Consider the following 26,830-nt stretch of genomic DNA (forward strand, 5'->3'; position numbering starts at 1 on the left):
TAAAAGGGTTGAAAGGTGTAACAGGAGGAAAACCTCAAAGCAGTTGCACTATGAAGCAATTGTTAGGAGAGGGTGGAGAGTAAGATGAAAGAAAGAGATTATAAAAGGAGGTACAATAAAAGGGACGAAAGGGGTTGCAGCTAGGGTCCGAAGGAGCGCTGTAAGAACCTTAATAAGTAATGCGGGGTTCCTCGCTTTATGCGATGCTTATGGACTTCTCTTATTTCTGCTTTTAACGGTGAAACACTGCTGTTGCTGCTCGCAATATATACAGGTATAAAAAAAAGTACATTAAAGATATTAGAAAATAAAGCACAAGAAAACGTCCATATAAATAGATTTGTTGATAGAATAAAAGCCTAAAATGAATCATCCTCTTTATTGGAGCGTTTTACAACATCCCATTTTTCAACTGTTGTATGCAGCTCATTCTTTAAATAATCAGTACCAACAACACGTTTATACTAATTCATGTTATTATATTTGAATGCTATAGTAGTGTGAATTATATACGTTCTTTTCTTAGTGATTATTTAAAGAATGAACTGGATTTGACAGTTATGAAATGGGATGCTGCAAAACACTAATAAGGACAAGAGAATGATTTCTTTTAGACGATCACTACTATTTTTCCTCCTTTTAGATCATCACTATTACTTTTAAAGTAAGGGATACGAAACACAGCATTCTACACACACAGAGAGAGAGAGAGAGAGAGAGAGAGAGAGAGAGATAGAGAGAGATAATAGCCAATGAATAAAAGAATAAATCTGAAATCTTTTCTTGAGCCTTCAACTTAATTAAATACTACCGATCCAATCAACGCATAACTTGGATAAAACGAAAAAAAATCGATTGTACAAATTCCTCAAATTCCAATTACCATTTTAAATCGGTTTCTGACGTCACCCTAAATACCGTAATGGATCGCCAACATCCTCACTTCCTGCACTTTCCTATCCAGATTTTACAAGACTTCCTTCTTGTTTTGAGTTCTACCTGACCCAATGAACAGCCTCTCACATTACCACATCTACAGCCTCGTGATTTCCCTTGGTAACGAGTAAAAACAAATTCTAGAACTCTGAAATAAAGACAAATGTCAAAAGGTCTCGAGATTTCCCATAGTTCCAGAGAGGATACGGAGATGAAGGAAGATGCTGCGAAGGGTATAGGAGATGACCGGGAGCTGGAGCTCTATAAAGGAAAAGTAAGTGGAGGGTTACGGAGGAGATGGAGGGTGGAGGAGGAGGAGGAGGAGGAAGAGGCGGAGGGTATTTAAGGAGAACGGATTACCCACGTCATCTGGAATATTATGACACATCTCCTGCCTGACATTTGGACCAACTTTTACCATTTCTCCGCCTGATTCATGACCCATTCATTTACTAAAAGGGATTATTATTCTTTGTGTCTTCTTTCCTTTCTCTCTTAGCTAAGCTATCTGCCCAAGATTTGGTCTCTCTCTCTCTCTCTCTCTCTCTCTTAATGTATCGGAGTAAAACCGAAAGAATGACTCTCCCCCTGACTACGAATGGTACAAAAGACTCTGCAAAGAGTCCGTGAATAATTGCTTAAAATATTTTCATAATCTATACTGCAAATCTGAATCCCCCATAAAAAATCATTATGCCTAATCATGACTAAACGTTCACAAAGAAAACATTTCAGTGAAATTCATTATCTCAGTTTCCTGTGCCTTTTTGTATTGTAAAGACATAATTATCTCACATATTAGAAGCCATTTGATATGTTTTAACCTTTCAAATTGCCTAATTGAACAGCCGCCTGGTTTCAGGGCAAAAAGGTCAGTTCATATAGCTGAAGCGGCTGCTGCTTTGTATGATAAATGTATCACGGAAATAAATTATACGAGACTGCCTTCGCTGGTAAGGTCAATGTCGCGAATTTCCGCTAACTGTATATCCCCAATATTTTGATATTCACGGAAACCCTAATTACCGAAGGATTAATCGGATAGAAATATAATAAACCCTCTTCTATCAGCCAGCACACGCCAACGCTGCCTCCTGTTCTCAAAACCTTTGTAATATTCGGGCCTGTGTGACCTTTGCAATATGAGTTTGAATTGAATTGAATATAGAATTTAGGCCTAAGGCCAAGCACTGGGACCTATGATGTCATTCAGCGCTGAAATGAAAATTGATAGTAAAAGGTTTGAAAGGTGTAAAAGGAGGAAAACCTCAAACCAGTTGCACCATGAATCAAGTGTTAGAAGAGGGTGGAGAGTAAGAAGGACGAAAGAGAATATGAAAGGAGGTACAGTAAAAGGAACGAAAGTGGTTGCACCATGAATCAAGTGTTAGAAGAAGGTGGAGAGTAAGTTGGACGAAAGAGAATATGAAAGGAGGTACAGTAAAAGGAACGAAAGTGGTTGCAGCTTGGGGCCGAAGGCACACTGCAAAGAAACTTAAGTCATGCCTACAGTGCACCGCATGAGGTCCACTGACGGCACTATCCCCCCTACGGAGCTTTGCAATATGAGGTTTACGAAAAGAACGTAAGGAAAAAAAAACCAATAGCGCTACATTTGATAAACAGGAATATCACAGTCATCATTGTCGTTCTTGCTGCCTGTCTCGAGAAAAGGGGGGAAAAACAATCCCCATAAAAAGATTGATCTGCAAATTCAATCAACAAATGAAACAATGGAACTGACGAAACGGCGAAGCCCCGCCATCACACAGATCAGAGAGATGCTTCCCGATCAAACTTAGCAAAGAATCAAGTAAAATCAAAAGGAAGGAAATACTTAGGTCAAAACAGGCTTCCCTTCACACAAATTAATGTATATTACACTAGCAAAGTTTTGTTTATTATACGCAAAGTTTTTTTTATTATACATTCTGATTATCATAGTCGTGTCTTTCTGGAACAATGACTAGAATATTCTGGAATTTTTCTATATACATGACGACAGGATAGTTAGGCCCAAGACCAAGCGATGGGACCTATGAGGTTATTCAGCACTGAAATGGAAACTGATAGCAAAAAGGGTTGAAAGATGTAACAGGAGGAAAACCTGGCAGTTGCACTACGAATCAATTGTTAGAAGAGGGTGGAAATTAAGATGGAAGAAAGTGTGTGAACGGAGGTACAGCAAAAGGAATGAAAGCGTAGCAACTAGGGGCTTAGGGGACGCTACAACCTTAAGTAATGCTTACAGTGCGGCCCCATGAGGTGCACTGACAGCATTAACCCACTACGGGGGAAATTCTCTTCAGAACCAAACGATACATCTGCTACCTCCATCCTTCCGAATATTAGGAAAAATCATTGCAAAAGTAGAGATTTCCTGTGAAGTTAATATAATTCTCAGTCACCAACGACCGATAGAAAAGTAATTGAACGACCAAAGCTGAACAAGTGAAAGTATACATCTCAACACACACCTCATACATTCTGCTTTTCAAACATCAGTCATTGACTATGTAAATCATGTCCTGAACAATCGTCTGTGAAACGCTAATCACTTAGTTTTTGAAATATACTATCTTCTCAAAAATAATTTTGTTTCTTTCAGCATCGTAAGAACCGCTTACAATATTTTTCCATTGTTATCTCTAACTTAACGGTTATTATTATCACTGATCAAGGATTTACCAAATTGTCTAAAAGATACAGTGTCGCAAGTTGATTGCATGAGAAGGGAAAACAAAAATGTTAGGAATACAACAGGAGCTGTGTAAATATATGTAAGGAAAATTAGATAGGAAAATCCACTGGTAGAGTGATGGTAGAAATATGTAGGGTGATGGTAGAGTTATGGTAGATGAAAGCCAAAAGAGACCAAACACAGGCAACAGCTTGCCAAAACAAAATTATGTAGACCCCAGTGGAAAATCTGAACTTTGACACCTCAAGTGGGTGGTTACGATAGATTAGGATAACCAATAAGACTAATCTAGGGGTGGCACCGGAAGTTAGAAAAGCCACTCAAGAAGAAGTTGGGTGTATCCTAGTTGAAGTGAAGGAGGAGCAAAATTGTAGAAGTTAGGTTGAGACTTCACTTGAGGTCTCAGGAAAGTTCAGTCATATTCTAAAAAATAAATCCATATCATTTTTGAGCTGCTGATGGAGGTTGGCAGCCCTGAGTATTGTAAACACACATCCAAGTTTGAGCTCCGCTGTTATCGACGGGTTTCGAAGGATAAAGATGGTGTAACGTACCCAGGTAGAAGAAAACCGTAACTATAACGTTTCTAGATTAAACTGAAAGAGAAAAACTGTGCTAAAGGTGTAGGATTAGTGAAATTTGGCTGTTTTTTCGCCAGGAAGGTCCCTGGTGGCCCCGGCCAAAGTTACACCATGACTTCAGGCTATTTGGTGACGTCAGTGAAATGTCATTGGTGACGTAATGAGCTTTAAACCAACCCGGAGACAGGACTCTGTGGGGTTGTCGTTTTCGTTCAACCCTGAAATTTGTGAAGTAAGTGAGGTAATTTTTGATTTGTTGAAAGTAAATCCTGAGGATATCACCGGATACCAGGTTTATAATGGCAATAGGGATGTCATTAAATTTTGTAAAAAGATAGCCTATAAGTCATTTTGTGATTTCTATGATGAAAAAGACGTAAACATTACTGATAAGAAATCATTTCGAATATTAAACTTCAGTAGAGCATACACGTACGTGTCAATTAGGTATGCGCCATTCGAAATGGAAAATGGTTTGTTGGAATACATTCTCGGAAGGTATGGGAAAGTATATGGAATTAGGCTAAACAGATTTACTCATGGACGGGAAGCAGGCCTTCTGAATGGAATACGAACAGCAAGAATGGAAGTGGAAGAAGTGACCATACGGCAGTCAAATACACATATGAGAAAGAGGATAGAATAAACATATTCAGCAATGAAGATTTTCCTTGCTATGATTCCACGTGATAAAGTGAATCCTGTGGGAAAAATAAATGAGGTACAGGCAGTTGGGGATAGTCAAGAACAGGTTAATGTGTACGAAGACAAAAATGGAAAGGAAGATGAGAAAAATGGAAATGAAATTAATGTGAATGAAGTCGGAAATGCAAAGGAAGACGAGAATAATGGATTTTCCTTTTTTTATAATGAAATGGATGTGAATGAAGAAGACAGTGCAAAGGAAGGCGAGAATAATGGAAATGAAATGGATATAAATGAAGACAGTGCGATTGGAAATGGAATGGATGTAAATAAAGAAAACAGTTCAAAGGAAGATGAGAAAAATGGAAATAGAAAGTAAAATGAAGTGAATGACAAAGATTTAGGAAATAATCATTTCGGCGACAATAAGTCGGATAAAGGGCAAAGCCCAGATGGAATAATAACTGGTATAATAGAAGCAGAAGTACACCAAGATATGGGAGGACCAGAGGACAGTAACACCCAAATAGAATCAAGGTTGAGAGAGCGAAGTCCTTTGCATGACGAGCAGTCGTTAGATTTCCTTGATTTAAAGTTCCTTAGTAGTGAAGATAAAACTGATCATGATATCACACAGTAAAGGCAGGTCCAGTTGTACATTTAGCACCGGAAGCGTTTTCACAAGACTTGTTTGCTGAAGGAATATCAGAGGATGCCGGGGAAGAAGCTGTCACTATTGATGACGACTCGAGTAGCAATTCAGAAGATGGTAGTGAAGTGGGAGGAGTACCTGACATCGAAGATGGAAAAGACTCTAAGAAGAAGAGTGAATGGTCTGTTAAAGTGAAGTAAGGGGGGAAATTAAAATTGAGAAAGAAAAAGAATAAAAAGAATATTGCGAAAAAGAGGAAAATAGTTTAGGAACTTATAGATTTATTGCTTTATTAATCCTTTATCCTTTATATCATTCATTATGGCATTTAATATTGCCACAATCAATATAAATGGCTTGAATGAGGAAAACAAACAAATTAAGTTTATATCAATGGCTAAATATCATAAATTGGACATTGTAATGTTGCAGGAACATAATATAAAGTGTATCAGTAAATTAAGCTATGTTAGTAAATATTATGAAATATTCATTAACTATACCACGTGCTTGAAAGGAGGTGTAGCCATATTGATAAGTAAGCGTTTGTCACCTGTATATGTCATAAGCCAGGAATCAGATGTGGAGGGCCGTATAATAAGTTTACGCGTTCGTATTGGTGAACGAGTGTTATTCTTGTTAAATGTGTATGCACCATCAGGTACTGGTAAGGAAAAGGAGAGGGAAGATTTTTTTGATGAATTGTGTTATTATTTGAGGCATAATGTTGATGATATCATTTTTGGTGGGGACTTTAACTCAGTAACTAACGCTAGAGATGTAAGTAATGGAGATGATAAATTGATCTCTAAGAAATTTACTCTGTTACCAAAGGCAATTGATTTGAGAGATGTTGCCAATACGAATATTTCAAAGGACCATACTTATATAAGAGGAAACTATGCTTCTCGCATTGACAGGATATATGTGACTAAATTGTATTCAAATATCAATGTACGTGAAACGATTCCTTTATCATTTTCAGATCATAATATGGTTGTAACCAGTATCAAAGTTGAATCACCTTCTATTGGAAGAGGTGTATGGAAATTAAATGTAAGTCTGTTAGCTCAGGATGAGATGAAAGCAAAATTTAAAGCTCTGTGGGCGAGTCTTAAAAAGGGAAAAGGTAATTTCAGAGATATACTAGAATGGTGGGATCATTGTAAAATTCAAATAAAACGATTCTTTATAAAGGAGTCTAAACAGATAGCATCAGAAAATATTGTTTGATCAATCTCTTGCAACAAAGGCCTAAAGATTTATACATGAAAGCAGGGGATGATGGTGTAGAATTTACAATGATAACTTCAATAAAAGAGAGGGTAGAAAAACTGAAAAATGATATTTGTGAAGGGGTAAAGGTAAGAACAAAAATTAAAGACAAAATAGAAGGAGAAAGGTTATCATGCCACTTATTGAGGGAAGAGAAAAAACAAGGTAATCGTGTATTACGTAATATCGTGGGGCCTGAAGGACGAGTATTGGATAAAACAGATGCCATTTTATACTATTCTACAGAATTTTATAAAGAATTATATAGGAAAGTTGATGTTGAACTTCACGTGCAGGAGAAGTTCATAGCATTATGTAATAATAGTCTGGAAGAAGAGGACTGTGAAATGTTGGTTGATGATATTACAGAAAATGAGTTAAGTGCTGTAATTAAGAATTTGAATAATGGGAAAGCACCAGGTATGGACGGGTTACCGACAGAATTCTATAAGGAATTTTTACCCATAATAAAAGAGGAGCTATTAATGGTCATTAAGAAAGTACTTGAATGCAAATATTTGACTTCTTCACAAAATATAGGATTGATCAAACTCCTTAGCAAAGGGACTAAGGGGAATACCCTTAATAACTGGAGGCCTATTTCACTTTTAAATGTCGATTATAAAATAATTGCGAAAATATTAGCAAACAGGTTAAAGATTGTCATGCCAAAATTAATCTCTGAAGAACAATATTGTAGTGTAAAAGGGAAATCTATCATAAACTGTAATAATAACATTCGAGATATCATCCACAATGTCAATGAGAATAGATTAAGTGGAGCAGTTTTAAAACTAGATTGGGCAAAGGCCTTTGATACTGTCGATCATGACTTCTTGTTTAAAATAATGCAAAAACTGGGAATACCATGCATATTTGTCGAGTGGATAAAGGTCCTTTATAAGAATTGTATGAATCGGTTATGTATTAATGGGTATTTAGGTAACCCCTTTCCCATTGAAAGATCAGTAAGACAAGGATGCCCTCTCTCTATGCTACTGTATGTTTTATATCAGGAGTCATTATATTTGGAAATTAAGCAAAATGAAGGTATAAAGCCAATTCAACTTCCAAATAACACTAATGTATGTGTTCAAGGATATGCTGATGATTCATCAATTTTTATAGTTAATGATCAGTCTTTGGTGGAAGTATGTAAGGTAATAAATGAATTTGAAGAAGCATCGGGGGCTAAACTGAATAAAAATAAAAGTAGTATTACTGGTATAGGAAACTGGAAGGGTAAAACAGACTGGCCTACACCTTGGTTGGAAACCGAGATTGAACTGAAGATCTTAGGGATTTTTTATTGTCAGACAGAAGTCGAGACTATGGCAAAAAACTGGGATAGCACTGTGAGCAAGGTAGAAAGAGCAGTAAATATGTTATCTGATAGATATCTTACCATTTTTAAGAAAGCCCTAATTATAAATTCTATGTTGCTGTCAAAAGTCTGGTATCTAGCTCATACAATACCATTAAGCAAAATATATGCTCAGAAAATAAATAGCATAATTTTTAGGTATTTGTGGAAAGGGAAATATCAACCTGTAGGTAGAGCTACTTTGTTTTTGCCTATGAATGAAGGTGGATTAAACATAATAAGTGTATACCACAAAGCTGCGGCTATTCTTGCTGCCACAAGCCATAAGGAAGCTCTGAATGGCAGGGAAGTGACTATATATTACTGTAAGATAAGATTAAGCCATTTGGTAGAGACTGCTCCCTGCACAGATGTGTCATTTGTTACTCCTGCATTCTATACCAAAGCAATTGAGGGTATAAGAGCAGTGTGTAAGCATAAATATTTCCCCATTGTTAAAAGTAAACATATCTACTATGAGCTTTTTTCCAAGGTTCCTACAAAAGTTGAAAGCAATTACCCTCGGTTGTGTTGGGGGAGAATATGGAAAAACATAAATAACAAATTAATTGGTATTCGGGAGAGAGAATTTTTGTTCAAATATGTACATGAGGTATTGCCCACAAATGTAAGACTAAAAAACATGAAACTAAGAGACAATGGAAACTGTAACCTTTGCAATGAACAAGAATACACAATGCATGTATTTTATTTTTGCATTAAGATAAAAACGTTTTTCGATTGGTTTAGTGTAAAATTATCATCAATGTGTTCTATTAATAAGAGAAATTGGTTCAACCTTTTGTACTTTGATTTTTATTACAAAACAACCAGGGACAAAAATACAGCAATTATTTTAGTGTGTAATTATCTGTATGTTGTTTGGATTAGCAGAGTTAAAAACCTAGATGAAAGAGATATGATTCATTATTTCAAAGGTAGGCTTAATTATTGTAAATGGATGTTAAAGTCAGTTTATGGGCAAAAGATTAATAAGTTAGTCACGGAAGACTTCTTGGAGACGGTGTTATGAGCAAAAAGGGCTTCTTTGAGAATAGCAAAAACAATGTAACTTGAATTTGTGCTTCCTATATGTAAGGGTTTCTTTCTCTTAGGGACCGGTGAGCACTCCAGAAGAGCCCTCCTCGGAGGGGGAGGCTGATAGCCATAAGGTCATCCTCTGGCGAGGGAGGAGCAATACCCGGTCCCACACTGATGCATTTTTTATGTTGTGGGTTAACCACATATTGTAGTCTTTTATAGAGCATACCTATACTGTGCAAAGACTATATTGTACATGAGATTACTATTAAAAATATGTATATATATGGATGTATAAATTTACAATAAAAGAAAAAAAAAAAGTCAAGAACAACGCCTTATACGGGGAGGTTGTGTCGGTGTACTCTCTGTTCCCTGTGAATTTTTGTGTAGTGTACTACCTATAAACTTATATTTATTAATATAATTAAGATAAACTAAGTGGTGTTTAACTTGCCAGCGTCCAAGCACCCAAGCAACTCCTGAGAGACTAGGTAAGTGATTTATTATGATTTCAGAATCTACAGAAGTCCAGTGTAAGTGATATACTATATAATTACCTGTTCCTAAAAAAAGAAAAACTCAACCACAACAAATAGAGGAAGGTTATCCCATATAACAAATAACCTTCCCAAATAATACCAATCAGCTACCGAAGAAAGACTGACTAATAAATAAGAGAAAGAGAATAAAAGGAAACCCGCAACACAACAAAAACTATAAAGAAAGTTGTTTTTCTGATAAGAGATAAGTATCGACAAAGGCAAAAGGAAACTTTTGAGGCAACAAAAACATTCTTACTTAAATCAACTAATCGTCTTGCCTAACAGTATGGAATGTATGAATGAATTTATCATAATGATAAGAAGCACCACCAAAGGTCGGACATTTGCAAACAGACCATACACACTAAAAGGAAAGAGTTCGCTGCTCTGGATTCTCTTCCACAGTATCTTTTTTATCCACCTCCTTAGACCCTGTCTAACGCCCGCCACTATCGTTCAGTCATGCCTACGCAGTTAAAACTACACAGTCGACCTGTGAAATTATAACTGAACGTTAGTGTAGACAACCTGCACAGTTTTTCTCGCCTGCGCAGGCGGCCTCAGTAAATAGCTCATCTCAATGGATGAGCCTACGGGCAAACGGCTGCGCATTAGCAGTTATGCCTGCGCAGTTATAACTGCACAGTTAGACCGTGCAGTTATAACTGAAAGTTAGTGTAGAATAAAATCCAAAGGCTATTGTAAATATTATGACAAAAATAATGTAAGACAAGTATAGGCCTATAAGCGTCTATTCATGGTTATACATCATGTATGTAATTCATTTTTAAAATGAGAACAAAATAATATTCTACTTTATGATGAAACAAAATCAAACAATATTGGACCATGTGTTTATTCATTGCTTACATCCCGCGTAAGTTCTTTTTAAAATAATATTAGACTATTCAAGACACCATTGAAACAAAGGAAGAGAGTAGTAAACTATGGATTTTCATTCGTTGCAATACGTCAGAAGAAAGTCAATCTTTAAACGAAAACAAATCGGTATTAACCGATTTTAATGAAATAGAAAAAAACATTTGGCCTATATGTGTGTCAACTTTGAAATGAAACGGTTACGAACTTAATTAATGGAACTCTTCCTTCATTCATAAATATTCAATAATCATTATGAAAGTCCTTGAGGCCAAATTTAAACTCTTAACAAATTAACTTGAGAGTATTTAATTTGTTTTTATTTACCACTCTTTCACTGGATGTCTTACTTGACATTTATGAATTTTATTTTATTTATTTATTTTTGTTTTTGTGATGTCAGCAAGCCAATTTTATACAGCAAAGAGCATCGTTTATTGACGTGGCTCCTACGGACGACTGAGGAAAAAGACGGTATAGTTAGAGGTGAAGATTTGCCTACACAGTCCGACTGTGCAGTTTCGGACTGTGCGGTTGTAACTGTGCAGGCATAACTGAACGTTAATGGCGGAAGGAACTACAGGAACTGGCAAAGGATAGACTCGAAGGCAAGAGAAGAGAAGACAGGATGTAAAAGGAAATTGGAGACTTAGGAAGAGAAATAATAGACCTTAGGAGAGGGAACGTATTCTTTTTTCCAGAGGATTAAGGACGAACTCCCCCCCCTCCCCCCCCCCCCCCTCCCCCATGCCCCACAAACCCCGATCCCCACGCTACAACTGCAATACCCCTAGAGTGTGGAAACGGCATCTGGAGACTGGAGCCGCGGAGAACTCAGAGGTTTTCTCCTAGAAATATCGAAGACTTAGATCAGTTTGAAACGTACGTACGTATGTGTGTGTGTGTAAAACCAACTGGAGACAGAACTCCATAAAGAATACTTCGGGATTTCTCACGGAGTTTCTACAAATAACCATAGCGCAACACATCGAGTACAAACACATCAAAATGATTAATGTAAATTTGATAAATTGTTCATTATTTTCCTGCTTCGGAGTAGGGAACAGTGGCTCCATATCCCCTGCCGTCGGCAGCTATGGAGTGGAATCTACTATACAACAACGGGTGCGTGATGATGTTATCACTACACCTGTAACTCTCGTCGAGAGTGTTAGACCACCGGAGGACTTGGGAAAAGACAAAAACGATGAGGAAATCCAACGTCTGCGGTCGGATGTCTGCCGTTTGTCTGAAGCATTGGACTTCTTGGCCGATAAATTCGAACAATACACCAAAGAAACAGATGGGTTGAAGAAGACGATTGTGGCCCAGCAGGAAAAGCTTCAGCAGTGGGAGAAGAAGAATGAAGAAACTGAACACCTGCTGGAGCGGACTAACCAGACTATTGTGGCGCTTCAACGAAATATCTTGCGCCAAAACAATCTCATAGGCTCATTAAAAGTGAAAGCGATAATGAGGGACAGGAAGATCGAATCTTTGGAAAATGTTATTGCAGAAAAGGAAACCTTGAAGAGAGATTCGATCATTCCTCGTCTAGAAAGAAGGCTGGAAGAACTGTCCTCTCAATGTGAGCTTCTGGAGGCAGATAAGAAACAAATGGAGGAACGAATAGTAGAACTTCAAATGGATAAGTCCAAAACCGAGCTCGAAAATCGAGGCTCAGACGCTAGGCAATTCGAGTCTCTAGTTTCTTGGATGGAAAATTTGTCGTCAAACGAATGGGAAGAAACTGCCAAAGCGGAATTTGATATAGACCGCTTAAATAAAGCAGTTATTCAAATGATGAAACTAGTGAATCGACGAAGTCTTGATCAAGAGGATAGGACCAACGCCAGGGCATTGATAGCTGGACTGAAGAGACAGAGGAAAACTCTGGGATGTAACAAGGCTGATTTGGCCATGAAAGCACATCTTGGCATTCATATACATATCCTGGGTAAAGCTCGAGGTAACAGAATCAAAAAGGAGATTGAAAAATTTAAAGAATGTTCCTGCCAGAAGAAAACTGTCCTACCGACAGAGAATGCCTCTGTCATTCCAAGATTTGGACTTGTACCGGAGGTCCTTCCTACTATGAAGGATTCCATACCCATCGCCCAAAGCGAGACTTTGAAGAAAGAGCTCACCACTAATACTTCTGCCGTTAAGAGACCAAAGTTTCAAGAGGAGAGAGACATTTTCTTCAAGGAAAAGCAAGACATACTGATAGGGAAATTGACGCAAGACCTGTACGAATGTCAATTGGAAAGAAAAAGGTTGATAGGATGGGAACAAGAACTGAGGGAAACTGAGAACAAACTGATCAAAATGAGGGAATTGCTCCAGATATTGGGTGAATATACTGTGGTGGACAATGAAAGGATGTTAAAACATGCAGAAGACTTGAAAGAATTGGAAAAAAACCTAAGTATAAGACAGAAAAAATTGGAAGAAAAAGAAAAATACATGCAGGAAAGAGAACAGAAAGAATTGGGACATAAAGAAAAATACTCGCAGGAATGGGAAGAAAACGTGAGTATAAGACAGAATGAATTGGGACAAAAAGAAAAAGACTTGCAGGAAAGAGAACAAAATATGAATATAAAACAGAAAGAATTGGAACAAAAAGAAAAAGACTTGCAGGAAAGAGAACAAAATATGGATATAAAACAGAAAGAATTGGAACAAAAAGAAAAAGACTTGCAGGAAAGAGAACAAAATATGGATATAAAACAGAAAGAATTGGAACAAAAAGAAAAAGACTTGCAGGAAATGGAACAAAAAGAAAAAGACTTGCAGGAATTGGAACAAAAAGAAAAAGACTTGCAGGAAATGGAACAAAAAGAAAAAGACTTGCAGGAAAGAGAACAAAATATGGATATAAAACAGAAAGAATTGGAACAAAAAGAAAAAGACCTGCAGGAATGTGAAGAAAACGAGAGTATAAGACAGAATGAATTGGGATTAAAAGAAAAAGACTTGCAGGAAATGGAACAAAATCTGAATATAAAACAGAAAATATTGGAACAAAGAGATGAAAACTTGCAAGAATTGGAACAAAATTTAAAACAAATAAGAGAAGAGTTCCAGGAATGGGAACACAACATGACCTTAATACATGATGGTATTGCAAGAGAAAAGAAAAAAAAAAAAAAAAAAAAAGAGTCTCAAAATGAGAAAGAAGAATGTTGATGGGTGACGAGTTTCCCCCAACTCGTTAGGAAGAGGATGTCTTTATGGCTGACGAGTTTCCCCCCAACTCGTTAGGAAGAGGATGTCTTTATGGCTGACGAGTTTCTCCCAACTCTTCAAGAGGAGGATGTCATGATGGCCAGCGTACCTCTCATGAGGATGAGAGCTGACACATGTTTGGAGACAGGAGGACCACCACTCAGGATGAGAGCTAACAGCTGTTTGGAGGCTGGAGGATGAGCTCTCAGTTTGAGAGCCAACAGCTATTTGGAGGCTGGAGGATGAGCTCTCAGTTTGAGACTAACAGCTTTTGGAGGCTGGAGGTAGAGCTCTCAGTTTGAGAGCTAACAGCTGTTTGGAGGGTCAGATTGCCACCAGAAGACCACCAGAAGACCACCAGAAGGAGCCCAAAAAGGTACCAGAGGGACACCAAAAGATGATTCTGTTGGAATAATCTAGAAGACCGGCTGATGCAGAAAGAAGGAACTTTTCCTTCACGTATGCTATGTCCCTTGATGAACGGACTATTCAAAGTAGAAGATCTCTGTCAAAAGCGGGCAAATAGTCGGATATCTAGAATAATTCTTACAGGATATCTTCCTTTTGGTAATTCTGTTGGAATAATTTTTTTTCTGGAAGACCGGCTGTGCAGAAAGAAGGCTCTTTTTCCTTTCAAGTATGGCTCCTGGTCCCTTTGATGAAGACTCTTATGATAAAGAAGACTCTGTCAAAGCGGGAAATTTTGGTTTCGGATATCTAAAGAATTCTATTCTGCCAGAATATTCTTCTCTTGGTATTTCTGTGGGAATAATCTAGAAGGACCGGCTGTGCAGAAAGAAGGGCTCTTTTCTTTCAAGTATGCTCTGTCCCTTGATGAAGACCCTCTTCTTAATAAGGAAGGATCTTCTGTCAAAGCGGGCAAATAGTCGGATATCTAGATCTATTCTTGCAGATATCTTCCTTCTGGTAGTTCTGTTGGAATAATCTAGAAGACCGGCTGTGCAGAAAAAAGGAACTTTTCCTTCAAGTTAGCTCGTCCTTGATGAAGACCTCTTCTAAATAGAAGATCTCTAGCAAAAGCGGGCAAATATTCGTCGGATATATAGAATCTATTCTTGCAGATATCTTCCTTCTGGTAGTTCTGTTGGAATTAATCTAGAAGACCGGCTGTGCAGAAAGAAAAAGGAACTTTTCCATTCAAAGTATGCTCTGTCCCCTTGACGAAGACTCTTCTAATAGAAGATCCTATTCAAAAGCGAGGGCAAATAGTCGGATATCTAGATCTATTCCTTACAGATATCCTTTCCTTTTGGTTAATTCTGGATTGGAATTAATAATCGAAGACGGCTTGCAGAAAGAAGGCTCGGCCTTCAAGTATGCTATGTCCCTTGAATGAAGGGGACTCTTCTAATTTAGAAGATTTTCCTTGTTCAAAGCGGGCCAAAATAGTTCGGATTCTAGATCCTTTGATTCCTGCAAGATAATCTACTTCTGCGTAGTTCGTAGGAAGAATCTTAGAAGACGGCTGTGCAGAAAGAAGGGAACTTTTAAATTCAAGTATGCTCTGGATTCCCTTGATGAAGACTCGCTAATAGAAAGATCTTCCTTGTCAAAGCGGGCAAATAGTCGATATTCCAGATTCCATTTTACAGGATATCTTCCTTTTGGTAATTCTGTTGGAATAATATAGAAGACCGGCGGTTCAGAAAGAAGGCTCTTTTCCTTCAAGTATGCCCTCTGTCCTTGATGAAGACTTTCTGATAAGAAGATCTCTGTCAAAGCGGGCAAAGAGTTTCGCGAATTCTAAGATCTATTCTTGCTAGATAATCCTTCCTTCTGGGTAGTTCTGTTGGAAATAATCTTAGAGAAGGCTGTGCAAAAGAAGGCTCTTTTCCTTCAAGTAATGCTCTGTCCCTGATGAAGACTCTTCTAATTAGAAGATCTCTGTAAAAGCGGGCAAATAGTCGGATAGCTAGATCTATTCTTGCAGATATCTTCCTTCTGGTAGTTCTGTTGGTCAAAATCTAGAAGGACCGGCTGTGCAGAAGGAAAAAGGGAACTTTATTTCAACGTATGCTCTGTCCCTTGATGAAGGAACTCTTCTTTAATTGAGAAGATCTCTATCAAAGGGGCAAATAGTAGCGGATATCTAGATATATTCTTTACAGAGACTCCTTTTGGTATTCTTGTTGGAATAATCTTAGAAGACCGGCTCTGGCAAAAGAAGGAAGGCCTGGTTCCTTCAAGTATGCTCTGTCCCTTTGATGAAGACTCCTTCTAATAGAAGATTCTTTGTCAAAGCGAGGCAAATAGTCGGATATCTCAAGATCTATTCTTGCCAGATATCTTCCTTTGGTAAAGTTCTGTTGGGAATAATCTAGAAGAAACCGGCCCCGTGTGCAGAAAGACGGAACTTTCCTTCAAGTTATGCTCTGTCCCTTGTATGAAGACTCTTTATAGAAGATCTTCGTTCAAAGCAGGGCAAATAGTCGGATTATTCTAGGATCTATTCGTTACAATATATCTTTCCTTTTGGTAATTCTGTTTGGAATAATCTAGGAAGACCGGACTGTGCAGAAAAAGAAGGCTCTGTTTTCCTTACAAGTATGCTCTGTCCCTTGATGAAGACTCTTCTAATAGAAGATCTCTATCAAAGCGGGCAAATAGTCGGATAATCTAGATCTATTCTTGACAGATATCCTTCCTTCTGAGGTAGCTTCTGTTTCGGAATAATCTAGAAGATCCGGCTGTGCAGAAAAAAGGAACAACTTTCCTTCAAGTATGCTCCTGTCCCTTGATGAAGGATCTTCCTTAATAGAAAGATCTCTATCAAAGCGGGGCAAATTAGTCGGATATCTAGATCTATTCTTACAGATTATTCCTTCCTTTTAGGTAATTCTGTTGGAATAATCTAGAAGAAACCGGCTCTGCAAGAAAGAAGGCTCCTTTTCCTTCAAGTAATGCTCTGTTCCCTTTGATGAAGAATCCTTTGATAGAAGATCTAGTCAAAGCGGGCAAATTAGTTCGGAATATCCGAAGAATCTATTCTTGCAGATAAAATCTTCGCTGGGCAAATAGGTTCTGTTGAGGAATTAATCGAGAAGACCGGCTGTGAGAAAAGAAGGACTCTTTTCTTCAAGTATGCTTCTGTCCCTTGATGACGGACTCTTCTAATAGAAGCATACTTCCTGTTCAAAGCGGGTCAAATAGTTCGGATATCGTTAGGATCATTCTTGCAGATATCTCTTATGGTTCGTATGTTGGAATAATCAGAAGACCCGGCTGTTTGCAGAAAAAAAGGAACTTTTCCTTCAAAGTATGCTCGTCCCTTGATGAAGACCTATTCCCTTAAGAAGATCTCTATAAAAGCGGGCAAATAAGTCGGATATCAGATCTATTCTACAGAATATCTTCCTTTGGTAAATTCTGTTGGAATATCTAGAAGACCGGCTCTTACAGAAAGAAGGCTCTTTTCCTGCAAGTAAATGCTCTTGGGTCCCTTGAATGAAGATTTCAATAGAGATCTCTATCAAAGGGGCAAATAGTCGGATATCTAGATTCTTATTCTTGCAGAATATCTTTCCTTTCTGGTAAGTTCTGTTGGGGAATAATCTAGAAGGACGGCTTTGCCGAAAAAAGGAACTTTCCTTCAAGTATGCTCTGTCCCAGAAATGAAGGACTTTCTTTTCCTAATTACAAAGATCTCTATCAAGCGGGCAAATAGTCTGAATCCTTAGATTATTCGTACAAGATATTTCCTTTTGGTAATTCTGTTGGAATAATCAGAAGTAACCGGCGGTTGCCAGAAAGAAAGAAGGCCTCCTTTTCCTTCAAGTATGCTCTGTCCCTTATGAAAGACTATTCAAGAGGGATCTCTATCAAAGGGGACAAATAGTCGGAGATCTAGATCTTATTCTTGGAGATATATCTTCCTTCTGGTAATTCTGTTGAAATAATCGAGGAAGGACCGTGGATCTGCAGAAAAAAGGAACTTTTCCTTCATGTATGCTCTGTCCCTTGAATGAAGGACTCTTTCGAAATAGAAAAGATCTCTGTAAAGCGGGCAAATAGTCGGATATCTAGATCTATTCTTACAGATATCTTCCTTTTGGTAATTCTGTTGGAATTAATCTAGGGAGACCAAGGCTGTGCAGAAAGAAGGCTCTTTTCCTTCAAGTATGCTCTGTTCCCTTTATGAAGACTCTTCTAATAGAAGATTTCTCTATCAAAGCGGGGCAAATAGGTTCGGATATCTAGATCTATTCTTGCAGATTTATTCTTCTGGCTAGTTTTTTAGTTGGAATAATCTAGAAGACCGGCTGTGCAGAAAAAAAAAGGAACTTTTCCCTTCAAGTATGCTCTGTCCCTTGATGAAAGACTCTTCTAATAGAAAAGATCTCTGTCAAAGCGGGGCAAATAGTCGGATATCTAGATCTATTCTTGCAGATAAATCTTCCTTTTGGTAATTCTGTTGGAATAATCTAGAAGACCCGGCTCTGCAGAAAAGAAGGCTCTTTCCTTCAAGTATGCTCTGTCCCTTTGATGAAGACTCTTCTAATAGAAGATCTCTGTCAAAGCGGGCAAATAGTCGGATATCTAGATCTATTCTTGCAGATATCTTCCTTCTGGTAGTTCTGTTGGAATAATCTAGAAGACCGGCTCTGCAGAAAGAAGGCTCTTTTCCTTCAAGTATGCTCTGTCCCTTGATGAAGACTCTTCTAATAGAAGATCTCTATCAAAGCGGGCAAATAGTCGGATATCTAGATCTATTCATTTACGATATCTTCCTTTTTTGGTAATTCTGTTGAATAATCTTAGAAGACCGGCTCTGCAGAAAGAAGCTCTTTTTCCTTCAAGTATGCTCTTGTCCCCTTTGAATGAAGACTCTTCTAATAGAAGATCTCTATCAAAGTGGGCAAATAAAAGTCGGATATCTAGATCTAATTCTTGGAGATATCTTCCTTCTGGTAGTTCTGTTTGGAATAATCTAGAAAAGACCGGGCTTTGCAGAAAAAACAAAAAGGAAACTTTTCCTTCAAGTATGCTCTGTCCCTTGATGAAGACTCTTCTAATAGAAGATCTCTATCAAAGCGGGCAAATAGTCTGATATCTAGATCTATTCTTACAGATATCTTCCTTTTGGTAATTCTGTTGGAATAATCTAGAAGACCGGCTGTGCAGAAAGAAGGCTCTTTTCCTTCAAGTATGCTCTGTCCCTTGATGAAGACTCTTCTAATAGAAGATCTCTATCAAAGTGGGCAAATAGTCGGATATCTAGATCTATTCTTGCAGATATCTTCCTTCTGGTAGTTCTGTTGGAATAATCTAGAAGACCGGCTCTGCAGAAAAAAGGAACTTTTCCTTCATGTATGCTCTGTCCCTTGATGAAGACTCTTCTAATAGAAGATCTCTGTCAAAGCGGGCAAATAGTCGGATATCTAGATCTATTCTTGCAGATATCTTCCCTCGGATAGTTCTGTTGGAATAATCTAGAAGACCGGCTGTGCAGAAAAAAAGAACTTTTCCTTCAAGTATGCTCTGTCCCTTGATGAAGACTCTTCTAATAGAAGATCTTTGTCAAAGCGGGCAAATAGTCGGATATCTAGATCTACCCTTGCAGATACCTTCCTTTTGGTAATTCTGTTGGAATAATCTAGAAGACCGGCTGTGCAGAAAAAATGAACTTTTCCTTCAAGTATGCTCTGTCCCTTGATGAAGACTCTTCTAAGAGAAGATCTTTGTCAAAGCGGGCAAATAGTCGGATATCTAGATCTGTTCTTGCATATATCTTCCCTCGGATAGTTCTGTTGGAATAATCTAGAAGACCGGCTCTGCAGAAAAAAGGAACTTTTCCTTCAAGTATGCTCTGTCCCTTGATGAAGACTCTTCTAATAGAAGATCTCTGTCAAAGCAGGCAAATAGTCGGATATCTAGATCTATTCTTGCAGATATCTTCCCTCTGGTAGTTTGTACATCAAGATCTGTTCTTGCAGATGTCTTCCTTCTGGTTAATCTGTGGGAATAATCGAGAAGAAAAACTCTAAAGAAAGAAGAACTATTTTTTTAAGTATGCAGTGTCTCTTGATGAAGACCCTTCTAATAGAAGATCTCTGCCAAGGCGGACAAATAATCGGATACCTAGATCTATTCTTGCAGATGTCTTCCTTCTGGTAATTTTGTTGGAATAGTCCAGAAGTCTGGCTCTGTAGAAAGAAGGAACTTTTCCTTCAAGTATGCCCTGTCCCTTGATGAAGACTTCTAATAGAAGACCTCTTTTAAAGCAGGCAAATAGTCGGATATCTAGATCTATTCTTGCAGATGTCTTCCTTGTGGTAATTCTGTTGGAATACTCTAGAAGTCTGGCTCTGCAGAAAGAAGGAATTTTTCCTTTAAGTATGCCTTGTTCCTCGATGAAGACTTATAATAGAAGACCTCTGTCAAAGCGGGCAAATAATCATATAACTAGATCTGTTCTTACAGATGTCTTCCTTCTGGTCATTCTGTTGCAATAATCTAGAAGGAACTTTTCCTTCAAGTATGCTCCGTCCCTTGATGAAGACTCTTCTAATAGAAGATCTCTGTCAAAGCAGGCAATTAGTCACTATCTAGATCTATTTTTGCAGATAACTTCCTTCTGGTCATTCTGTTGGAATAATCTAGAAGACTGGCTTTGCAGAAAGAAGAAACTTTTCCTTCAAGTATGCTCTGTCCCTTGATGAAGACTCTTCTAATAGAACATCTTTGTCAAAGCGGGCAAATAGTCAGATATCTAGATCTATTCTTGCAGATCTCTTCCTTCTGGTAAATTTGTTGGAATAATCAAGAAGACCGTCTGTGCAGAAAGAAGGCTCTTTTCCTTCAAGTATGCTCTGTCCCTTGATGAAGACTCTTCTAATATAAGATATGTCAAAGCGGGCAAATAGTCGGATATCTAGATCTATTCTTGCAGATATCTTCCTTCTGGTAATGTTGCTGGAATAGTCTAGAAGACCGGTTATGCAGAAAGAAGGCACTTTTCCTTCCAATATGCTCTGTCACTTGATGAAGAATCTTTTAATCGAAGATCTCTGTCAAAGAGGGCAAATGGTCGGATATATAGATCTATTCTTGCAGATATCTTCCTTCTGGTAATTCTGTTGGAATAATCTATATGACCGGCTCTGCCTATAGAAGGAACTTTTCCTTCAAGTATACTCTGTCCCTTGATGAAGACTCTTCTAATAGAAGATCTCGGTCAAAGCGGGCAAATAGTCGGATATGTAGATCTATTCTTGGAGATGTAATCCTTCTGGCAATTCTGTTGGTATAGTCTAGAAGTCTGGCTCTGCAGAAAGAAGGAACGTTTCCTTCCTGTATGCTCTGTCCGTTGATGAAGACTCCTCTAATAGAAGATCTCTGTTAAATCGGACAAATAGTCGAATATATAGATCTATTCTTGTAGATGTCGTCTTTCTGGTAATTCTGTTGGAATAGTCTAGAAGTCTGGCTCTGCAGAAAGAAGGAACATTCCCCTTAAGAATGCTCTGTTCCTTGATGAAGACTCTTATAATCGAAGATCTCTGTCAAAGCGGGCAAATAGTCGTAAATCTAGATCTGTTCTTGCAGATGTCTTCTGTCTTGTTAGTCTGGTGCAATAATTCTGCAGAAAGAAGGAACTTTTCCTTCAAGTATGCTGTGTCCCTTGATGAAAACTCTTCCAATAGCAGATTATTGTCAAAGCAGGCAATTAGTCGATATCTAGATCTATTCTGGCAGATGTCATCCTTCTGATAATTCTGTTGGAATAATCTAGAAGATCGGCTCTGCAGAAAGAAGGAACTTTTCCTTCAAGTATGCTCTGTCCCTTGATGAAGACTCTTCTAATAGAAGATCTATGTCAAAGCGGGCAAATTATCGGATAGCTAGATCTATTCTGGCAGATGTCATTCTTCCGATAATCTTCTGTCAAAGCCGGCAAATTATTGGATAGCTAGATCTATTCTTGCAGATGTCATCCTTCTGATAATTCTGTTGGAATAATCTAAACGGCTCTGCAGAAAGAAGGAACTTTACCTTCAAGTATGCTCTGTCCCTTGATGAAGACTCTTCTAATAGAAAATCTCTGTCAAAGCGGGCAAATAGTCGGATATCTAGATCTATTCTTGCAGATATCTTCCCTCGGATGGTTCTGTTGGAACAATCTAGAAGACCGGCTCTGCAGAAAAAAGGAACTTTTCCTTCAAGTATGCTCTGTCCCTTGATGAAGACTCTTCTAATAGAAGACCTCTGTCAAAGCGGGCAAATAGTCGGATATCTAGATCTATTCTTGCAGATATCTTCCCTCAGATAGTTCTGTTGGAATAATCTAGAAGAACGGCTCTGCAGCAAAAAGGAACTTTTCCTTCAAGTTAATGAAGTTAATCTAAAGAAGGAACGGCTCTGCAGCAAAAAGACTTTTCCTTCAAAGTTAGTTTCTGGTTTTTCCTTGACCCTGAGCTCTTCTATAGAAGATCTCTGTCAAAGCGGGCAAATAGTCGGATATCTAGATCTATTCTTGCAGATACCTTCATTTTGGTAATTCTGTTGGAATAATCTAGAAGACCAGCTCTGCAGAAATAAGGCTCTTTTCCTTCAAGTATGCTCTGTCCCTTAGATGAAGACTCTTCTAATAGAAGATCTCTGTCAAAGCGGGCAAATAGTCGGATATCTAGATCTATTCTTGCAGATATCTTCCTCCTGGTAGTTCTGTTGGAATAATCCAGAAGACCGGCTGTGTCGAAAAAAGGAACTTTTCCTTCAAGTATGCTCTGTCCCTTGATGAAGACTCTTCTAATAGAAGATCTCTGTCAAAGCGGGCAAATAGTTGGATATCTAGATCTATTCTTGCAGATATCTTCCTCCTGGTAGTTCTGTTAGAATAATCTAGAAGACTGGCTGTGCAGAAAAAAAAAAAACTTTTCCTTCAAGTATGCTGTCCTTTGATGAAGACTCTTCTAATAGAAGATCTCTGTCAAAGCGGGCAAATAGTCAGGTATCTAGATCTATTCTTGCAGATGTCATCCTTCTGGTAATTCTGTTGGAATAGTCTAGAAGTCTAGCTCTGCAGAAGAAGGAACATTTCCTTCAAGTATGCTCTGTCCCTTGATGAAAACTCTTCTAATAGAAGATCTCTGTCAAAGCGGGTAAATAGTTGGGTATGTATATCTATTTTTTCAGATGTCATCCTTCTGGTCATTCTGTTGGAATAATCTAGAAGACTGGCTCTGCAGAAGAAGGAACTTTTCCTAAAAGATCTCTGTCAATGCAGACAGGTAGTCGGATACCTAGATTTATTCTTGCAGATGTCTTCCTTCTGGTAATTCTGTTGGAATAATCTTGAAGTCTGGCTCTGCAGGAAGAAGAAACTTTTCCTTCAATTTGCATTGTCCCTTGATGAAGACTTCTAATAGAAAATCTCTGTCCCAACAGGCAATAGTCGTACATCTAGATCTGTTCTTGCAGATTTCTTCCTTCAGTTTATTCTGTGGGAATAATCGAGAAGAACAGCTCTGAAGAAAGAACTTTTTTTTCAAGTATGCTGTGTCCTTGATGAAGACTCTTCTAATAGAAGATCCCTGTCAAAGCAGACAAATAGTCTGATATCTAGATCTATTCTTGCAGATGTCTTCCTTCTGGTAATTTTGTTGGAATAGTCCAGAAGTCTTCTCTGCAGAAAGAAGGAACTTTTCCTTCAAGTATGCTCTGTCCCTTGATGAAGACTTCTAATAAAAGATCTCTGTAAAAGCGGGCAAATATTCTGATATCTTGATCTATTTTTGCAGATGTCTTCCTCTTGGTCATTCTGTGGGAATAATCTCGAAGGCCGGCTCTGCAGAAAGAAGAACTTTTCCTTCAGGTATGCTCTGTCCCTTGATAAAGACATTTCTAATAGAAGATCTTTCAAAGTGTGCAAATAGTCGAATATCTAGATCTATTCATGCAGATGTCTTCCTTCAGGTCATTCTGAAGGAATGTCTGTTACATGGTGTCTCAAAGAGAACCTCTTCCACTGGGGGAGTGTTCCTTGGGATTCCCCAAGTAGGCAGCCCGGGGAAAGATTCTCCCTAATCACGACAAAAGGATAATGAATTATCTGTCCCCAATAATACACAAATAAATAATAATGAAAGTTTATATATAAGATAAGAATAAATTTCTAATCTCCAGAAATCAGCGATGTTCGTGTTCAGCATATGATACACACGCACACACACACACAAACAATATTTTTCTGTTTGTATGTTTGTTCCAAGTTAACGTCAATACCAGTGACCCAATCTTTATGAAATCTGACACAGACGTTAAGCTAACATTGAGTTCAAACATAGGTTAATTAGATTTTCTTAAAATCATATAACCCCCCTAAAAAATTATGAACCCCCCACCCCCTAGCTGTAATTTTCGTATTGTTGGGATGATTTGGTTCAAATTTGAAATGTTGACTATTGGTGCTATTTGCATTACTTCAAAATAGTTATTGAGCTGTAGCCCCAATAGGGAGGGGGTGCGATGTGGGTGAGGAGGGAGTGAGATCTTAAAATAACCGAAAATGACAGATATTAGTAGTTTCTAATCCAAGGGAGGGCAAACTTTTAAGTATGAAAGGGCCACATTAAAAAAATTCACAATTTTATGCTTATTATAAGCATGGTAATTTCTTTTCGTCTTTATGTGATACTGAAACCAAGAGTATGTGGCCTATTGTAGGCCCATTAGCTTAGATAAGCTTAGTGTCCTATTGTAGGCCCTTGAGCTTAGAAAATCCTAATGACCTATTGTAGTCCCATGAGCTTAGATAAACTTATAATAAGGCCTATTGTAGGACCATGAGCTTAATTAAGCTTAGTGGCCAATTGTAGGCCAATAAGCTTAGTAGTCATTGTAGGCCCATATGCTTAGAGGCCCTTCATAGGCCCATGTGCTTAGATAAGCTTAGTGGCCTAGTGTAGGCCCATGAACTTAGTGGCTTATTGTAGGCCCATGAGTTTAGATAAGCTTAGTGGCCTATTGTAGGCCCATGAGCTTAGATGTGCTTAGTGGCTTATTGTAGGCCAACGAGGTTAGATAATCTTAGTGGCCTATTGTAGGCCCATGAGCTCAGATAAGCCTTGTGGCCTATTGTAGGTCCTTGAGCATAGGTAAGCTTAGTGGGCTATTGTAGGCACCACATGAGCTTAGTAGTCTTTGTAATCATATAATCTTAGATAAGCTTAGTAGCTATTGTACGCCCATAACCTCAGTTAGCCTTAGTGGCCTATTGTAGGCCCATAAGGTTAGATAAGCTGAGTAGCTTATGTAGGCATATAAGCCTAGTGGCCTATTGTAGGCCTATAAAGTTTGATAAGCTTAGGAGCCATTGTAGGCCCATAAGCTCTGTTAAGCTTAGTGCCCAATTGTAGGCTCATAAGCTTCGTAGCCATTGTAGGCCCATAAGCTTAGGTAAGCTAAGTATCCATTGTAAGCCCATTAGGTTATGGATATCAAATATCTTTACAATTGCACTGCATATACAGATTACATGTATCCATGCATATCATTGATTTAGAGAATTATTTACCTTATCATCTACTTTGCATTATATACATTATCATTTGCCTTGCATTTACCATTTTACCATTTTATACCACTTATGTAAGACCACTTGTGTAATTATGCATCTTAGCAACATTGCTCTTATATGCAGCAACATGGCTATTATTTCCTGCCATAGATACGATGAATTAATTAGTTCCTGTTGTGTGGTCACTGTATCATGAAGCATGAAACTTCCTTCAGCACTCACATTGCTGTATCTGTCAATACGTGGATTTTTAAAGAACCTACAGTTTCATTCCTTCGCCCGTTGTTCCATTCATTACGTGGACGTATGTGGCAGGGTTACAAGCCACAATAACATGGCACAGTGAGTATTTCCAGTGACAGACATCAGCCGACTCCGTTTGAAATCCAAGAAAATGGCCACCATTGCTGTTTACCTCTCGTCGTGCTTATTGGATCTCTTACAGTGACTCACGATATAAATAACAGTGTAATAGTGCATTACAGGCTTTCTAGGAGTGCTACAGTGTTGTGCAGTGCAAGTGTTAGAGTGTCAGTGTATTACATTGGTCAGTATTGTGTGGATTAGGATGCATCCTCGCCAGCTTTTCCAGGTAGGATATTTGAATTCAGGCGCAATATTTTCACGACCGTGTGACACACCATATCTCTAAGTGCATCGACGGTGACTAAGGAGCAAGGCAACCAGCCTCCCCCCGTGGCCCAGGCCCCACCCCACCCGCCCAGGGACCCAGACCGTCCTACCACCACCAAGGCAACTCGGATACGCACGCATACACTCTCAATCGCTGCCTAATCGCTTTATTTCACAAGCCCACTGTAACGAAGATTTTTATTTCCAATCACTCCTGGTGCATTCCTTCGCTTACATACAGCGAATTGGATATTTTCCCAGCACTCTACACATTATAAGCTCTCTTACGATACCTGACTCAACATGGCTCAGCAAAAGGAACAGCTAACTGAGTTTGTAGATCAGACACACGATCATACAGATGATCAGACAGGAGACCAAACACAGGATCCGATGGGAACAAAGGACCAATACAACCCACTGCAGCTGATGACAGTACCAGCCCCACCCTCCCGCCTCCTCTGACTCCCAACAGGCAAGGAGGTTGCGATAATGATATTCTACATTTCATACATTTTCTTCAGACTTCCAGCTTTTAAGAGTAAGAACGATGGAGACAAGAGGAGCAGACCTTCTGCCAACAGATGGAGCAAACATGACAAGAAAACAACCAGCGATTTATGGCTCTTTTTACACTGCTATCGGGACAGATTGTGGCATCGCAACCCCGGCAACCTGATACCACATCCGTTACCCCTGTTCCCCCAACCTCTAGCATTGCAGTGCATGCACCTACGGTTACTAGCAAGCCTACCATCCACCCTCCACCCCTCTTGCAACAAGATGCAACGTATCAAGCGTTTTGTCAG

The 26,830-nt window shown here is 38.6% G+C and overlaps 1 protein-coding gene across 1 annotated transcript in view; it reads left to right on the top strand.

The window, feature by feature from the left end:
- Positions 1–4,876: 4,876 nt before the first annotated feature.
- The window catches only part of LOC135206822 (interaptin-like), a 25,469-nt gene continuing 3,515 nt past the window's right edge, over positions 4,877–26,830 (top strand). Inside the window, exons 1-6 of the mRNA XM_064238313.1 lie at positions 4,877–5,165; positions 5,549–5,689; positions 6,501–6,644; positions 7,037–7,210; positions 11,679–13,150; positions 13,355–13,742. Of these exons, the coding sequence (XP_064094383.1) occupies positions 4,877–5,165; positions 5,549–5,689; positions 6,501–6,644; positions 7,037–7,210; positions 11,679–13,150; positions 13,355–13,742 (2,608 nt within the window). The remainder of the gene's footprint in view (positions 5,166–5,548; positions 5,690–6,500; positions 6,645–7,036; positions 7,211–11,678; positions 13,151–13,354; positions 13,743–26,830) is intronic.

Source organism: Macrobrachium nipponense, chromosome 31, assembly GCF_015104395.2.
Source record: "Macrobrachium nipponense isolate FS-2020 chromosome 31, ASM1510439v2, whole genome shotgun sequence".
NCBI lineage: Eukaryota > Metazoa > Arthropoda > Malacostraca > Decapoda > Palaemonidae > Macrobrachium > Macrobrachium nipponense.